We start from the raw sequence: 15,127 nt of genomic DNA on the forward strand, positions 1-15,127 counted from the left end.
CTGATTTCAGTGAAACTTCCTTAGGTCATCTTGCAATAAAAGCTGACATACCATTTGCCTTCCAGATTGCGTTACACCTGCATTCTAGCTTTAAGTGACTTGCATACAAGAACACAGGTTCTGTTGGTTACATTGTTGTTCAATCTCTCACCATTTATCTGTTGATCATTGCTGTTCATGGGCGTAGAGGTTAGCGTAACACTATTACAATGCCAGCAACCCGGGTTTGAATCCGGTGCTGTCTGTAAGGAGTTTTTACGCTTTCTCCATGTCTGCATAAGTTTCCTCCCACTCAAAACATCTGGGGTTGTAGAAGAATTGGAGTATTTGAGCAGCACAGGTTTGTGGGCCAGAAGGGCCTGTTACTGTGCTGTATGTCTACATTTAAACCTCTCACCATTTATTGCCTGAATGGCCTTTTCCATTTTACCTCTCACAGTCCATGCATATGTGTACAAGACAGGAATGAAAATCTCTCCATATGCCCTTACTGTACTGTATATTTAAAAAAAACACAAGCCCAATGAAGATAAATTAATCCAGATGGGACTAACAGGAAGATACTTCCATGAGTAATGTTGAATTTCACTCCATGAACCCACTTTATCCAATATTTTATTTATATTTTGGCTCACTCTCACTTTTAAATGCTAAAAATCCACAGCAAGAACTCCAACTTTTGGGGCAAGGTTGCAGATTCCCATGTCCCTTGTCTGAAACAGCTACCCTATTCCACAACTGAATGGCCCAACTATAACTTTAAGACCGAGTCCCCCATGCTTTGGATTTCCTTACCAGAGGAAATAGTTTCATGTAACTATACTATAAAATCTCAATCATTTTAAATACCTCAATTATATCCCCCTTGACCTTTCAAACAAGGGAATTCAAAGCAACTTTAGGCAACATTTAATTGAGTGATTTAACCCTTTAAGTCCACGAAAAAAATATTGAAAATCTGTGCAGATTTTGTGGATCACATGGCCCACATTCCCTTCAGGGTATGGTGCTCACATCTAAAAACACAACTCTCTTGTGGCCATCTCCATCCGATACAACAAGATCATGGTTGAATCCCTGGCTCACGATTCTTTCCTGAACCAACCCAGTTTCCTCAAATTTCTATGAAAAGCTGAATGCAGTTTATCGGCATTTGTTTGACTAAAAATTCTTAGCCATGAATCAATATTCCATTAGTTCTGATGAAAGGACCTTGACCTGAAACCAGAATTCGGTTTCCCTATGCACAGATGCACGGTCATAAGTTCCTACCATTTTGTATTTCTTGCTTTTTGCTTCATTTTTGCACATCTGCATGACATGGACATCAAAACACGCCGGCTTCGTTATATGTTCCAAATTCCTATGAAGTATGTACTCCTGCTTTTCTTATTTTGCATCAGAAATGGATGACCTCACAAATCCCATCACTGGATGTAATATTCTCATCTTTCCACATTGACTTAACTTAGCTTCTTTTGTGAATTCAAGCATTGACATTACATAACTAAACTTGCCATGCATACAATATCTTAAGTGGATGGGCATGCACAGTCTTGAGAGAGCGACTGTTGAGAGGAGGAGGAGCTTGGAGAGGTCGAGGGGTTAATTGGTCAAGGGCCATTAAAAGGAGGGTAGGCATTAGAGAGCAGCCAAGTGAGTGAGTGGCCCGGTGAAGGAGTGGGGCTTCGAGGCTTCGGCGAGCAAACGTTGAGGACGAACATATCTGAATTGAGGTAAGATGTTCACATTTAATTTAATAGATAACTTTTTATATTTACTCTGGTAAGGTACAAGGAGAAGGAGGAAGGATGAGTGCGAGGCCAGTTTTCTGCTCCCTTTGTCACATGTGGGAAGTCATGGGGTCTTCTAACCTCCCGGATGTCCACGTGCGCACTAAGTGTGCTGAGCTGCAGTGTCTAAGGGACCGAGTTAGGGACCTTGAGCTCCAGCTCGATGACCTCATTTTGGTCAGGGAGAGCAAGGCCGTCATAGGTAGGAGTTATAGTCAGGTGGTCACACCTGGCCCACAGGAGGAGGGGCAGTGGGTTACTGTTAGGAGGATGAAAGAGAAAGGTTGGGCTCCAGAAAGAACATCTGAGCCTGAAATCCTCAGAAATAGGTATTCCTCCTTAAGTACTGAGGAAGGGGATAGTCAGGCTAAGGTAGGCAGAGGTGTAGGCTCAGCCTCTGCAGCCCAGAAAGGAAGTAATAGGAAGAATAGGTCGATAGATATATGGGACTTGCTGGTGAGGCGGACGGACAGAGGTTTTTTTGGATAAGATAAAGAAAACCGGATGCTGGTTTGCCTCCCTGATGCCAGGGTCTGGGATGTGGCTACATGAGTCCAGAACATCCTAAAGGGGGAAGGGAAAGAGCCTGAGGTCGTGGTTCATGTCAGTACCAACGACTTTGGTAAGAAGGAAGAAGTGGTCCTGCAAAATGAATATAAGGAGTTAGGCAGGGAGCTCAGAAGAAGGACCACTAAGGGTGAAATCTCTGGATTACTTCCTGTGCCACGTGATAGTGAGGGGAAAAATAGTGTCAGGTGGAGATTGAATGTGTGGCTGAAGGGGTGGAGTAAAGGACAGGGTTTTAAGTTCTTGGACCACTGGGACCGTTCTGGGGAGATGGGACCTAGACTGTAAGGATGGATTCCATCTAAATCCCAGAGGTACCAGTCTCCTGGCAGAGGCATTTGCTAGGGCTTTAAACTAGTAAGGTTGGGGACAAGGGTTCATGTCAGGGAGGAGAGTAAGAACAGAGTCTTTAGGCAAAGAAAAAAGACTTTTTCACACAATCTGGAGGTGGAACAGCAGCAGGTAATAAATAGTGGCCACAGTAACAATTGTAGAGGGCGTGAGAGGCAGAAAGTTAAAGATGGAAGATCTCTGAGATGCATTTATTTCAATGCAAGGAGTGTGGTAAATAAAGTGGATGAACTAATGGTGTGAATTGACACGTTGTGTTATGTTGTGTTAGCAATTAGTGAGACTTGGTTGAAGGAAGGTTGCGATTGGCAGTTAAATATTCCGGGATTTTGCTGCTTTAGACGTGACAGAATTGGCAGGGTACGAGGGGGAGGTGTGGCGTTGCTTGTCAGGGAAGATATTACAGCAGTGCTGAGGCAAGATAGACAAGAGGACTCATCGTGTGAGGCTCTGTGGGTTGAACTAAAAAATAAGAAAGATGAGGCTACAAATATAGGGGTATATTATAGGCCGCCAAAAGAGGATAGGGAACTGGAAGAGCAAATGTGCAGGGAAATAGTTGAGATGTGTAGTAGAAGTAGGATTGCGATAGTTGGGATTTCAATTTTCTTAATATTGATATGGAAACATAAGTCTTTGTACAATGTGTTCAGGATTGCTTTTTACAGCAGTATCTATTGTTAGGGAACGGAATAGGGCTGGTGACGGAAGTGTGTGTTGGTGAGAACTTTGGATCCAGTGATCATGGGTCCATTAGCTTCAACTTAAATATGGAAAGGCATAGGTCAGGTCCGAGGTTGAAGATCTTCGAGTGGGAGAAGGCCAGATTTGAAGAAATGAGAAGGGATTTGCAGAAGATTGTATGGGCTGATCTTTTTTCAGGAAAGTATGTGGAGGAGATTTGGAGGGTATTTAAAGAGAGATATTGAGAGTACAGGATCTTTACGTACCAGTCAAATCGAAAGGCAAAGCCAAAAGTTCAAGGGAACCGTGGTTTTCTGGCAAAATTAGGAAGTTGGTTCGGGATAAGAGGGAGGCATTTACTAAATTTAAGAAGCAAAAAATGGATAAGATGTATGATTATTACGTAGATTGCATAAAAAACCTTGAGAAGGAAATTAGAAAGGGAGAAGGAAGGTATGAGGTGTCGATAGTTGATAACGGTCAAAGTGAATCCTAAGGGCTTTTACAGATATGTGAATAGAAAAAGGAGGGTTAAGGATAGAATAGGACCGCTGGAAAATGCGAGCGGTGAACTGTGCAAGGAACCGTATCAAATGGGAGAGATATTAAATGATTTTTTTCTCATCTGTGTTCACGAAGGAAAAGGACATTGGACTGTGAGATAAGTGAAGCAATTGGCTTAGTTATGGAAAAGATAGGGATTAGTAAAGAGAAGGTTTTGGAGCTTCTAGGGTCAGTAAAAGTGGATATGTCTCCTAATCTTGATGGGATTTTCCCCAGGACGTTAAGGGAGGTCAGGGAGCAAATAGCGGAGGCACTGTCAGTGATTTTTCAACGATCACTGGAGGAAGGTGTGGTGCCACGGGATTGGAGGGTTGCTAATGTAGTTCCGTTGTTTAAAAAAGGCACAAGGTGTCACCCAAGTAATTATAGACCTGTAAACTTGACTGGTGGTAGGGAAAGTTCTTAGAAATGGTGTATGTAAATATCTGGATAGGTAGGCAGGGATTGATCAGGAGTACCCAGCATGGATTTGTGAAGGGGAAGTCATGTTTGACGAACCTTGTTGAGTTTTTCGAAGAAGTGACAAGAAAGGTGGATGATGGTAAGGCTGTTGATGTAGTCTATCTGGATTTTAGCAAAGCTTTTAATAAGGTTCCACGTGAAAGGTTAGTAAGGAAGGTTCAGTCACTAGAGATTAATAGAGAAATAGTAAGATGGGTTCAGAGGTGGCTGTAGGAGAGACAGCAGAGGGTAATGGTGGTCAACTGTGTCAGGATGGAAGCCTGTAATGAGCAGCGTGCCTCAAGGATCGGTGCTAGGTCCCCTGTTGTTCATAATTTATATTAATGATTTAGATGATGAAGTGGTTAACTGGGTAAGTAAATACACAAACGTTACGAAAATAGGGGGAGTGGTGGATAGCAAGGAAGGTTTTCAGGGATCACAGAGGGATTTGGTTTGTCTGAAAAATTTGGCTGAAAGATGGGAGATGGAATTTAATGTAGAGAAGTGTGAGGTGCTTCATTTTGGAAGAAATAATCAAAATAGGACATATGCAGTGAAGGGGAGGACATTGGGGAATGCACAAGAACAAATATCTTGGAGTTATGGTGCAACGTTCCTTGAAGGTGGATTCCCATGTTGACAGGGTGGTTAAGAAGGCATTGGTATGTCAGCCTTCATAAATCATAGCATAGAGTATAGGAGCTGAGAAGTGATACTGCAACTGTTAAGGCGTTGGTGAGGCCAGGTTTGGAGTATTGTGTTCAGTTCTGTTCTCCAAATTATAGGAAGGATATAGAAAAGGTGGAGAGGGTGCAGAGGAGATTTACAAGGATGTTGCCTGGCTTAAAATGCCTAGAGTACAGAGAAAGATTGAAGAGGTTAGGACTTTATTCATTGGAACGTAGATGGTTGAGAGGGTATTTGATAGAGGTGTTTAAAATTATGAAGGGAATAGATAGACTAGATGCAAGTAGACTCTTCCCCCTGAGAGCAAGGGAGGTTGAAATAAGACGACACAAGTTGAGAGTAAGGGGGCAAAATTTTAGGAGAAACATGAGAGGATGCTTCTTCACTCAGAGTGGTGGCTGAATGGAATAATCTTCCGGAGGAAATAGTTGCGGCAGAGTCAATTCTTTCATTTAAGAAGAGGCTGGATTATGTACATGGATAGGAGGGGGTTAGAGGGTTATGGGCAGAGAATAGGTGGGGGTATCTAGCAGAGTTGTTTGAGTGAACCGGCGTGGACTTGAAGGCCGAGATGGCCTGTTTCCATGTCATAAACTCTTATAGGTTATATGGTTAAATGCGATATGCATAGAAAAAGGCACATATACACGAACAATGGACAGACACATGAATGCATTACAAGCTCACAGTCTCAAGGGTTGCTCCAGAAATTTGGTCTTGAAATCAGGTATGTCAGAGTGAAATCACATTAAATCCACCTTATTTGCACAGAGAATTACTTTTATTCTGCATTCCAAACCTCTCATTCGGCACTGATGGCAACTCTTCATCATGTCATGGTAACCTCGCCAGAGTCACAGCAGCTTTCTCGTTACATCTCAGCAGCCTAGCGGTCTTCCTTCACATTTTAACTGTTTCCAAGGACAATGCTGTTGCACCTTGTGAAGTGGGTCTAAGTTTAAACCATGGGTTAATGGTTTACTGGGGATCTATAGTGGTGGCAAAGCCCCGTGGAACTGTGAGAGTGAAGTTACAGATCATTCGGATGTACTGTAAATTCTGACATCACCAAACTACTTTGAATACCTTTCCCATGACCAAAAATTGCCTAATAAAGATACTGTTTATGGCAACACTGCATTTCTAACATTATATATGAAAAAAGGAATGTCAAGGAGTATTCAGAAGTAGGAAGGGGAATGATAATAATGAGTCTGTCGTCATACATATTATACAATGTACATGTGCGCCAAAATTCTTACTCACTGCAGTTGAATGGGTACTTCTAAAGAAAACCTATAAAAGTAAACTAATCGAATTAAAAGAGAAATGCACAAGATAAACATTCACAGCAATCCTAGTGCCAAAAACATGTGATTTGTAAGAGTGGAGACAGTCCTTCTGTGGCGGTGGAGCAGTCAGCGATTAGTTATCCAAGGGGAGGTTCAAGAGCCTGATATCTGCTGGAAAGAAATTGTTCTTGAATCAAGAGCTTCCATACCCTCTGCCTGAAGGCAGCAGTGAGAAGAGGTTGTGCATAGGGTCCTTTATGATGTTGGCTGCCTTCTGGAGACAGCGCTTCTCATAATTTCGGAATGTCAGTGAATGTCCAAAGTAGGTTTGAAATGATGAACATCAATCTCTTATTAGAACTGACCATCATCCTACACATTACAATTAATCTTCTCGCAGCATCTTCTTATTAACACCCATCTGCCCATCCCACCGACAGATTCAGCCAGTCACCAAGAAGTTTTCTCTTGGTCATCCCTACATTCAAGCTTCACATGTTCAGGTCAACCTGTGTCAGGGAGCATGGATAAAGATCCTGCACAAATCATACATTGCATGATACGTTCAGCTCCAGCCACAGCCAGCTCAACAAGAATAAAACCCTGTCCTTCCTCATGGTAGAGGTAGGTACAGTGAACAAAATAGCACTGGAGGAAGTGGGTTTTGAGGATGAGACATAGCACACATCTCGCTCCTGGAGCTGACAATACTTCAGCAGTCTGAAGAACTGTAACACTGCAGGGCTATGTGCTTGTCGAGTAGATTATATTGCAGCAGCATCCAAGGGCAATTTAAACGTGCCATAAGCTTTCTTGCACAGAAAAGGCCAACAGAGTGCTGCCTCCATCCAGTGAATCAGTTGTGGGCTGCACTGCCCGATACCAAAACAACATATCAGAAAGCTTTTTCACCTCACAAAGGGTTAATGCCAGGCTTATTTCACACATTAAAACTACTTGTATTTCAATATTTCATTTCAACGACAATGCAGGAAACAAAAATCTCTCGAGGAACCATTGAAGTGTCATCTTTGAAATACAAAAGAAGAAAAGTCTTTTGCACTTACCCTATCCTAGTGAAGAGCTTTCCCTGGGCATGAAGGAAATTCAGGGTAAATCTTTTATTCAGCTGGTTTTTGGGGGATAGGAAGGAAAGAAAAAGACAATTAATCTTCTCACAGCATGTTCTTATCAGCACTCAACATCAGAGGCAGAGTACAGCATGACCACAGCTCAGTGGCAAGGAACAGATGCCTGGGGACGAAACGTGCCCACAGTCACAGACCTGCTCCCATGGCCAAGGCTCAGCACCGTTCGGCAGAGTGCTGCCCTCTGCTGGAAACCATCCTTATCTAAAACCCTTGATGCAAGGCTCAAGCCCAAAACTTTGGTTATTTTTTTAAAAAACTTTGCTACATAAAGGACATGGTTTGACCTGCTGAGTTTCTCCAGCATCATGTTTTGACTTTAACCATAGTGTCTGCAGATTTTCGTGTTTTACTTAGCTAAAACCTCCTGGGAATGACATTCACATCCTGACCTAAGCACCCATTTGACAGCAAGTATCTATACATGCAACTTCAAATCACAGTGAACCAAATATTAAGCATGCTATAGACATCAGGTGTCCTTGAGAGGCCAGTCAGAATACATTGTGAGCTATCGTCTGCAGCAACAAACAGTGGTTGAGCAGCACCAGTGGGTGAAAAACAAACCATGTCACAGATCAGAACTCTTCATTAAATCTGGTGTCTTCATGAAGGGTTCCAACCCTAACCATTGGCTACTATTTGTCTCCCCAGTGATGCAGTCCAAGCTGCTGAGTTCCTCCAGTAGATGAGGGTAAAACACGAAAATCTGCAGACACCATGATTAAAGTAAAACAACGCTGGAGAAACACAGCAGGTCCAACAGCATCCTTTATACAGCAAAGATACAGAACCAACGTTTCGGGCTTGAGCCCTTCATGAAAGTATGAGCAAAATGTAGGCAGGCACCCAAACAATATAGTGGGGGGAGGGGCAAGGAGAGGAGCAGAGTCCCACAGGCAGGAGGTACGAGGTGGATAGGGGAGGGAGGGCACAGCAGCAAGCTGGGGGAAGCCTCTGTGAACGAAGAGGGAAGTGGGTGGGGAGCTGGAGAAAAGGAGACAGGAGGTGGGGAGGAGAGGGAGAAGGAAACCAGAGAATACAATGTGAATGCCACCCAGTTGGACAGTCTTGCTCCTCCAATTTACAGGAGGGACAGTACATGAGGCCATGGACAGTCAGTGTAGGAATGGGGCACGGAATTGAAGTGGTTGGCCACTGGGAGATCCCTGTCACTGATGCGCCAGAGCAGGTGCCCAGCGAAGTGATTTCCCAGTCTGTGTCCAGTCTCGCCAATATAGAGAAGGCCTCCCTCCCTCCTTTATCCACCTCCTGCCTGTGGGACCGTGCTCCTCTCCAGCCCACCATTTTGTTCAGGTACTTGCTCAAACCTTGATGAAGGCCTCAAGCCTGAAAAGTTGGTTATGTGTCTTTATCTTTGCTCTATCTGTTTCTTGCTCCAGATTCCAGCATCTGTATGCCATGGAATGTCATCTGTTCAAAACACAATATTTTGCCCAACAAATCAGCAAATGATGAAGCACAACAACTGCAGATGCTTGAACGCTGTGCAAACATTGAGCTTCTGGAGGAACTCAGCAGGTCAGGCAGCATCCACGAGGAGAAATGGTCAGTCAGCATTAGTGGTCAGGACTGTTTATCATGACCAATGCAAGAAGGAGTGATGTTACATACATGAAGAAGGAATGGAAGCCAACAGGTCTTATTTCGCCTTTCAAGAGATTCAAAATAAATGAATAGTCGTCTTTGGGAAGGGGACCTTGTGTTCATCTCAAGAGCATAGGCTCAGCTGGGTTTGGTATGGCAGGAAGGTTTTGGCAGAGAGCACAAAAAAAAAACAAGACACTTTGACCTGACTCAACGCCAACCATCAAGAGCTGATTTATCTTAACCCATTTACCATCACCCAGATGGTTCACAAGTGTTGTGAAAGTACCTGCCTTCACCAATCCCTCAGGCAGTGTGATCCAGATCCTAACCTCTCTCAGTGAACAACATTCTTCCTCAGGTCACTTCCAGCTCTTGACCTTACCTTAACCCTTCAGCCTCAAGGTTTCTCCCACATGGAAACATTTCCTTCTTGTTACCTATTCCCCTCATCAGATGGGATGACAAGGCTGGCCTAGTAGGGGAATGGCCAACAATCAGGATGGGACAGCAACTTGCACACATTCACGAGCCTGTTCAGACCGGTGGTGACAGATGTTTTGTGAGGGCAGAAGTGAGGTGGGATACAGGCATATTCAGGTGTAAGTGAGGGAGGTTATTTTTACCTGTTCTACCATTGCAGGAAGCAGACGCCCTGTTACTACCCATAACCAGAGACTTCATGTTCCACTAGGAAAGGTCCCAAACTGGAGTGGGGTTGGGGAGAGTCCTCATTCACCTATCACAGGGTCAATTCTGTATAGCCCAAGGACACAAGAAGCACTCACCCTGCAGCCTCCCTTTACTATCCTCCACATTTCACTTAATTACAAAATCAATAGGCAGTTCTCAGCTTTGAACCCAACCAAGTCAGATCAGCAATGCTCAGAACCAGAACAAGGTAGATGTTCAAATCAGCACAAATCTCAATATTGCTTTTTACAGTTCCATTATATAAGGAAAGCACATTTAAACTGTTTAAATGCAAAAAGCCTCATGACCAAACAAATTTTAAACTCCACTGTATAAACGTACAAAGAACTGGAAAAGTGAGACAAGTAGAGAAGAGGATGCCCCAAGCCTTTTCCATCGTACACCTGAAACAAGCCATTCCAAACACTTCACATTCCAAAAGTGAGAGAATAAAATTCAGATATCCTTGGTTTAATTCATTTGGCAGAAGGGAGAAGTATGACAAATTTACATAATGGCCATGCAGACAAGTAGAGCCACAATGACATCAAGCCTTACAGCGCTGAGGCAGGCCGTTTGACCCAAATTGTCCATGTCAGCCAAGTTGTATATCTGAGCTAATCCCACGTGACTGAGTTTGGGCCATATCCCTTGAAATTTTTCCTATCTATGTCTGTGAAATAATGCATTTATGCATGCTACTGCCAATTTATTTGTTACCTATATCTTCAGCAGAGAAGAACACACAAGTGGCAGGCTGTTGGCGATGTGAGTCGAGGAACACATGCAGGCTGCGGGCTGCTGGTAACTGGCTGATGGGTACCAAGTATTGGAACCAGGATAATAGAAACATAGAAGATAGGAGCAGGAGTAGGTCCTTCGAGCCTGCTCCACCATTCAATGAGATGTGAGATCCCTGATCACATCGGAGATTTGAATCTGGAGTCAGGTTGCCGATGATTTGGATTGAAGTCTGTATGGCAGCAGAGACTACAGGAGCACTGGAGGCAAATCCACAGACACTCAGTGACCCTGAGGGACTTTTTTTTGCTTCTCTTTTTACAAGAGCATTGGAGGCAAATCCACAGACACTCAGTGACCCTGAGGGACTTTTTTTTGCTTCTCTTTTTACAAGAGCATTGGAGGCAAATCCACAGACACTCAGTGACCCTGAGGGACTTTTTTTTGCTTCTCTTTTTACAAGAGCATTGGAGGCAAATCCACAGACACTCAGTGACCCTGAGGGACTTTCTTTTGCTTCTCTTTCTCTGACTATAAGGAGCACTGGGCAATTTCTGCTGATGGCAATCTTTTGCCTTACGGCAGACTAAATGCAAATTTGTGTAATATTACATCTGTTTTATTACATGACAACAAAAAAATCTCAAATCTTGGATGAAAATGGCAGTAGCAGGGTAAGCAAGTTTGCAGAAGACACCAAAATTGAGGCAAAGGTTATCTAAAATTACAACAGGATCTTCATCAACTGGGGAAGTGGGACAGGAAATGGCAGATGGAATTTAATTCACACAAGTGCAAGCTGTTGCTCTTTGTTAAGTTAAACCAGGGCACAACTTTCCCAGTAAATGGTGAAGTCCAGAGAGACCTAGTGTACTGGTGCATAATTCCTGAAAGCGACAGCACAAATGAATGCATCTTAGAGATGACTTGCTAGACTGCTCGTGGAAGAAACCTTCTCACTGATTCAGGTATAATGTGACAATGAACTTGGTGAAGTAAACATTTGGCATGCTTGCTTTCATTGCTTATGGCACCATGTACGTGAGTTGAGATGTCATGTGCAAGGTGTTGATGAGACCACTTGGAGTTTTGGTCACCCAGCCACAGGAAAGATGTCATTAACCTAGAAAGAGTGCAGAAGATTCATGGGACCCCCAAATTCCTTCCTCTAACTTCCACCACTGATGTTAGGCTCACCCAACTGTAGTCCCTTGGCTTATTCCACAGCTTTTCCAGTACCTCACCCATGGCTAGAGATATCTCTATCAGGACCCTCGCAAGTTCTTCATTAGCTTCCCACACCTGCTGAGGCCCTGGAAATTTATCAATCTTAGTATACTTTAAGCCTGCCAGCACCACCTCTTTTGTAATGTGAACACCTTCCAAGACATCTTTACATCTTTCCCTTAATTCTTTATTTTCCATGACCTTCTCCATGGTGGGGTAAGACAAGAAATATTAATTGAGTGAAACTTGAAAGTGTATAGACACTGTGATTGAGGTAAAAACGCACCAAAATGCTGGAGAAACTCAGCAGATCACACAATGTCCAGAGGAGATAAGGTATACTGCCGACATTTTGGCCCTGAGCCCTTCTTCAGGGAATAGGTAAAGAAGAAATATCCAGAAATATTTATTTAATACCCGGCCCATCTCCTGTGGTTCCACGCATAGATGGCCATATTGATTCCCTTCCTAGTTACCTTAATAGGTCCAGTAGTTCTGTTTCCTGTGAACTATTGTGGGGCAGTAGAGAAGGCATCCCAATTAGTCTTGGTGATCACTGGTTAGACAGATCCAGGAAACCCATTCCTGGGTTCCCATTCCCAATGTAGACATGGGAAAGGAGAAGGACAATAGAGAGGAGGAGTGAGAAAATTGCTTTCCTTTGAAATGCAATTCCCACCCCACAATCTTTGATGAAAATGTTATCAACACTCTATCCATGTGAGGATTGGTCATGTGCACTAGCTTATACTTATTGACCAGCATGTAGTTGATTCCACAGGAACACAGATCTCTCCAGCCATAAGACAGCTTCACCCAGAAGGGAGGAGGGGGTGAGTCATGAGAGCTTGCAGTCTGGCTACTGGCTCACCCAATAACCTCCTCTTGCAGACCTTGCTTCTCAGGATCTAACTTCAACTAATTTCCCACAAAAGTTCTCCGCCCCCACTGCATCCCAAGAGCAGTGATAAATGCAAACAGTATCTGGGCAGCTTCAGTTCCTTCAGTGGCTGACTGGAGTGTTCCGCTTCACATGGGAAAGGAAAGGATAACGTGCTAACATAAAAATAAAACAGCCTCCAGTGCAGATGCTCTTCACATTGAAATTTAAACGTAGCCTTAAATGAATGGATGCAATACAGGAGGGAAGAAGCACGAAGGATTCCATGGAATGGTCTGCTCCGTATGGAGGGTGAGGAGAGCCTGACGAGCTGCAGTATGGCTGGCTCCAACCTGCAGCTTCGCAACAGCTACACAGATCTTGTCACGTCGCTGCGCCACATTCACTGCGAGCATGTGGTTTTGAGTCTAACCAACGTAACTGCAACCTGGCACACACTGGCTGTCGACAGCAAAACAAGTGTACTGGAAACCAGCAGTACTTCTTAAAATGAATTGTGGTGATCTACCACTTCAGTAGTGGTTTGAGTGACCGAGGTCACAAAGTGCACGAACCCAGCCTGTATGTGACACCAGTCTATTCATTACACTGCAAGGCACTTCCTCTCCAGCTTCTCCAGCCTAGACGTATCCACCACCTATCTCAGAATAACCAGCTTACTGTTGAACAGGCAGGCTCAATGGGAAGGAGGGGGCGAGGGGGTGATAAGGCAGTGGAAGGAGAGCACTGAAAAATTCAGTCTTCACACCACAGGCCAATACAAGGTGCTGTCCTTGCAATCTCCTTCACAATGTAGAAGGTTGAGGACAGACAACTCGGCACGACAGCGGGAAGGAGAGTGAAAATGACCTCCAACCAGAGGCTTGAGATGGTCGGTGTCGTCAGAGTGCAGGTGTTCCACCAAATGGTCACCTGCTCTGCACTTGGTTTCAGTGATGGAGGGGAGACCATGTCCTTAGCATCAACTGCAGTGGACCAGGCTGGAGGTGGCACAAGCTTAGGTCTCATTGAGAAAAGCAAGTGAGGGAGGTTGTGGAGAACAAGTGCTGCATTTCCTAAGTAAAGGTGCAGGGGAGAGGTGTCAGGGGATAGTGTTTGGATACCGCAGGCCTGAAGTGCCTCCTGGACAAGGACAATGTTTTAATTTAACTGTTTGCTGTTGTTAGTAAATCAGATTAGACATGGAGGAAAGCTCCCACGATATTATCCGTCAAACTCTCCCATAACAGGGAAAATACTGATTGATACAGAGGAAAATTGCCTCCATACTGTTCCAGCACAGCCTGCCAGGTCAGGGCCACATGGGTGGAACACAGAGTAGAGCTCCCTCTGCACAGACCAGGCACCACAATCCTAAAGTCCTAATGGAAGTAACAACATGATGCCAGAGATAAGCATCGAGTCCAGCAAAATTTTAGGTTCCAGCTTTCTTGAATTTAATCTGTTTAGTTAACAGAATGGAATATAAAGATGGGAAAGTACTTGTTAATCTTTCCAGTTTTGATTGAGGTAAAGTTGGCCCCAGTCAAACCACAGAAAGTTCATACCAACAAGCACAGTTCTCACATGAGCTTCTTTCAACCAACCACCAAAAGTCAAGATTCTTTTATCTGTTTTAAATTATTTTGGGCTGCACTGAACATTGCACGTACACCAGCTCCTATGTAAATCACCAGCCCCTGGTCCTGCTGGCAGCAGTAACTGAGCAATTGGTGGCCTGACTTTCTGCTGAACCAAACACCGAATGTGAATATTCTCTCCAGAAGATTCCAGAATGATCTGTGATCACTGTTGATACAAATACGGCAAAAGCAAAGCCTTCCCAGATGAGACTTGGTCTAATCCTACGCATATTAGACAAGTTTAGGGAAATCAAAGCTCAATGTCCCAGAGTTTTGGGGGGGAGGGGGGAGCAACACTGCAGAGAATGCCATTCATCACCCTATAATACACTGAATAATGGGCACGTGGAACCACCTGAAGTTGTTATTTCTTGACAATCAAATTAGGAGTCAACATTGCATCATGAAAAAATCCCCTTCTCCATGTACCTGACTGAGGTGAGTAACTGGATCCTGCTTAAAGGTTAAAACTGGGTGAAAGGTTGCATGTGAATGAACCCTATCAAGCCGATATGGAAAATAGAATTTTATCACAAGCATGTAATTTCCAGCATCATCTGTGAGGTTTTGTGTAGGATTCCTACCCCTTCACAGAAGTGTGCTCAATTCACTTCAATATAAGGACTCCACTTTTCAAAGGTCAATGTGCTATCGTTGATCATCAGAAAGAGAAAACAGTTCAGTTGAAAGCTATAAATGAGGCATTAACATTGCCATCAGTGACCTTTGCTGCCCCTTCAAAAGCAGACAATGGTTGTGGCCCACCCAGACACACAATCCTCCAGGTAAACAAGTTACCCTTCCC

The 15,127-nt window shown here is 43.9% G+C and overlaps 1 protein-coding gene across 4 annotated transcripts in view; it reads right to left on the reverse strand.

Annotated features, from left to right (window-relative positions):
- Positions 1-15,127, reverse strand: part of smg6 (SMG6 nonsense mediated mRNA decay factor) — a 340,784-nt gene that overhangs the window by 277,045 nt on the left and 48,612 nt on the right. For all 4 annotated transcript variants that reach the window (XM_069910299.1, XM_069910298.1, XM_069910296.1 and 1 more), the window contains one exon: positions 7,450-7,511. In XM_069910299.1, coding sequence (XP_069766400.1) covers positions 7,450-7,511 — 62 coding nt within the window. The remainder of the gene's footprint in view (positions 1-7,449; positions 7,512-15,127) is intronic.

This window comes from Narcine bancroftii, chromosome 14, assembly GCF_036971445.1.
Source record: "Narcine bancroftii isolate sNarBan1 chromosome 14, sNarBan1.hap1, whole genome shotgun sequence".
NCBI classification, from domain to species: Eukaryota; Metazoa; Chordata; class Chondrichthyes; order Torpediniformes; family Narcinidae; genus Narcine; species Narcine bancroftii.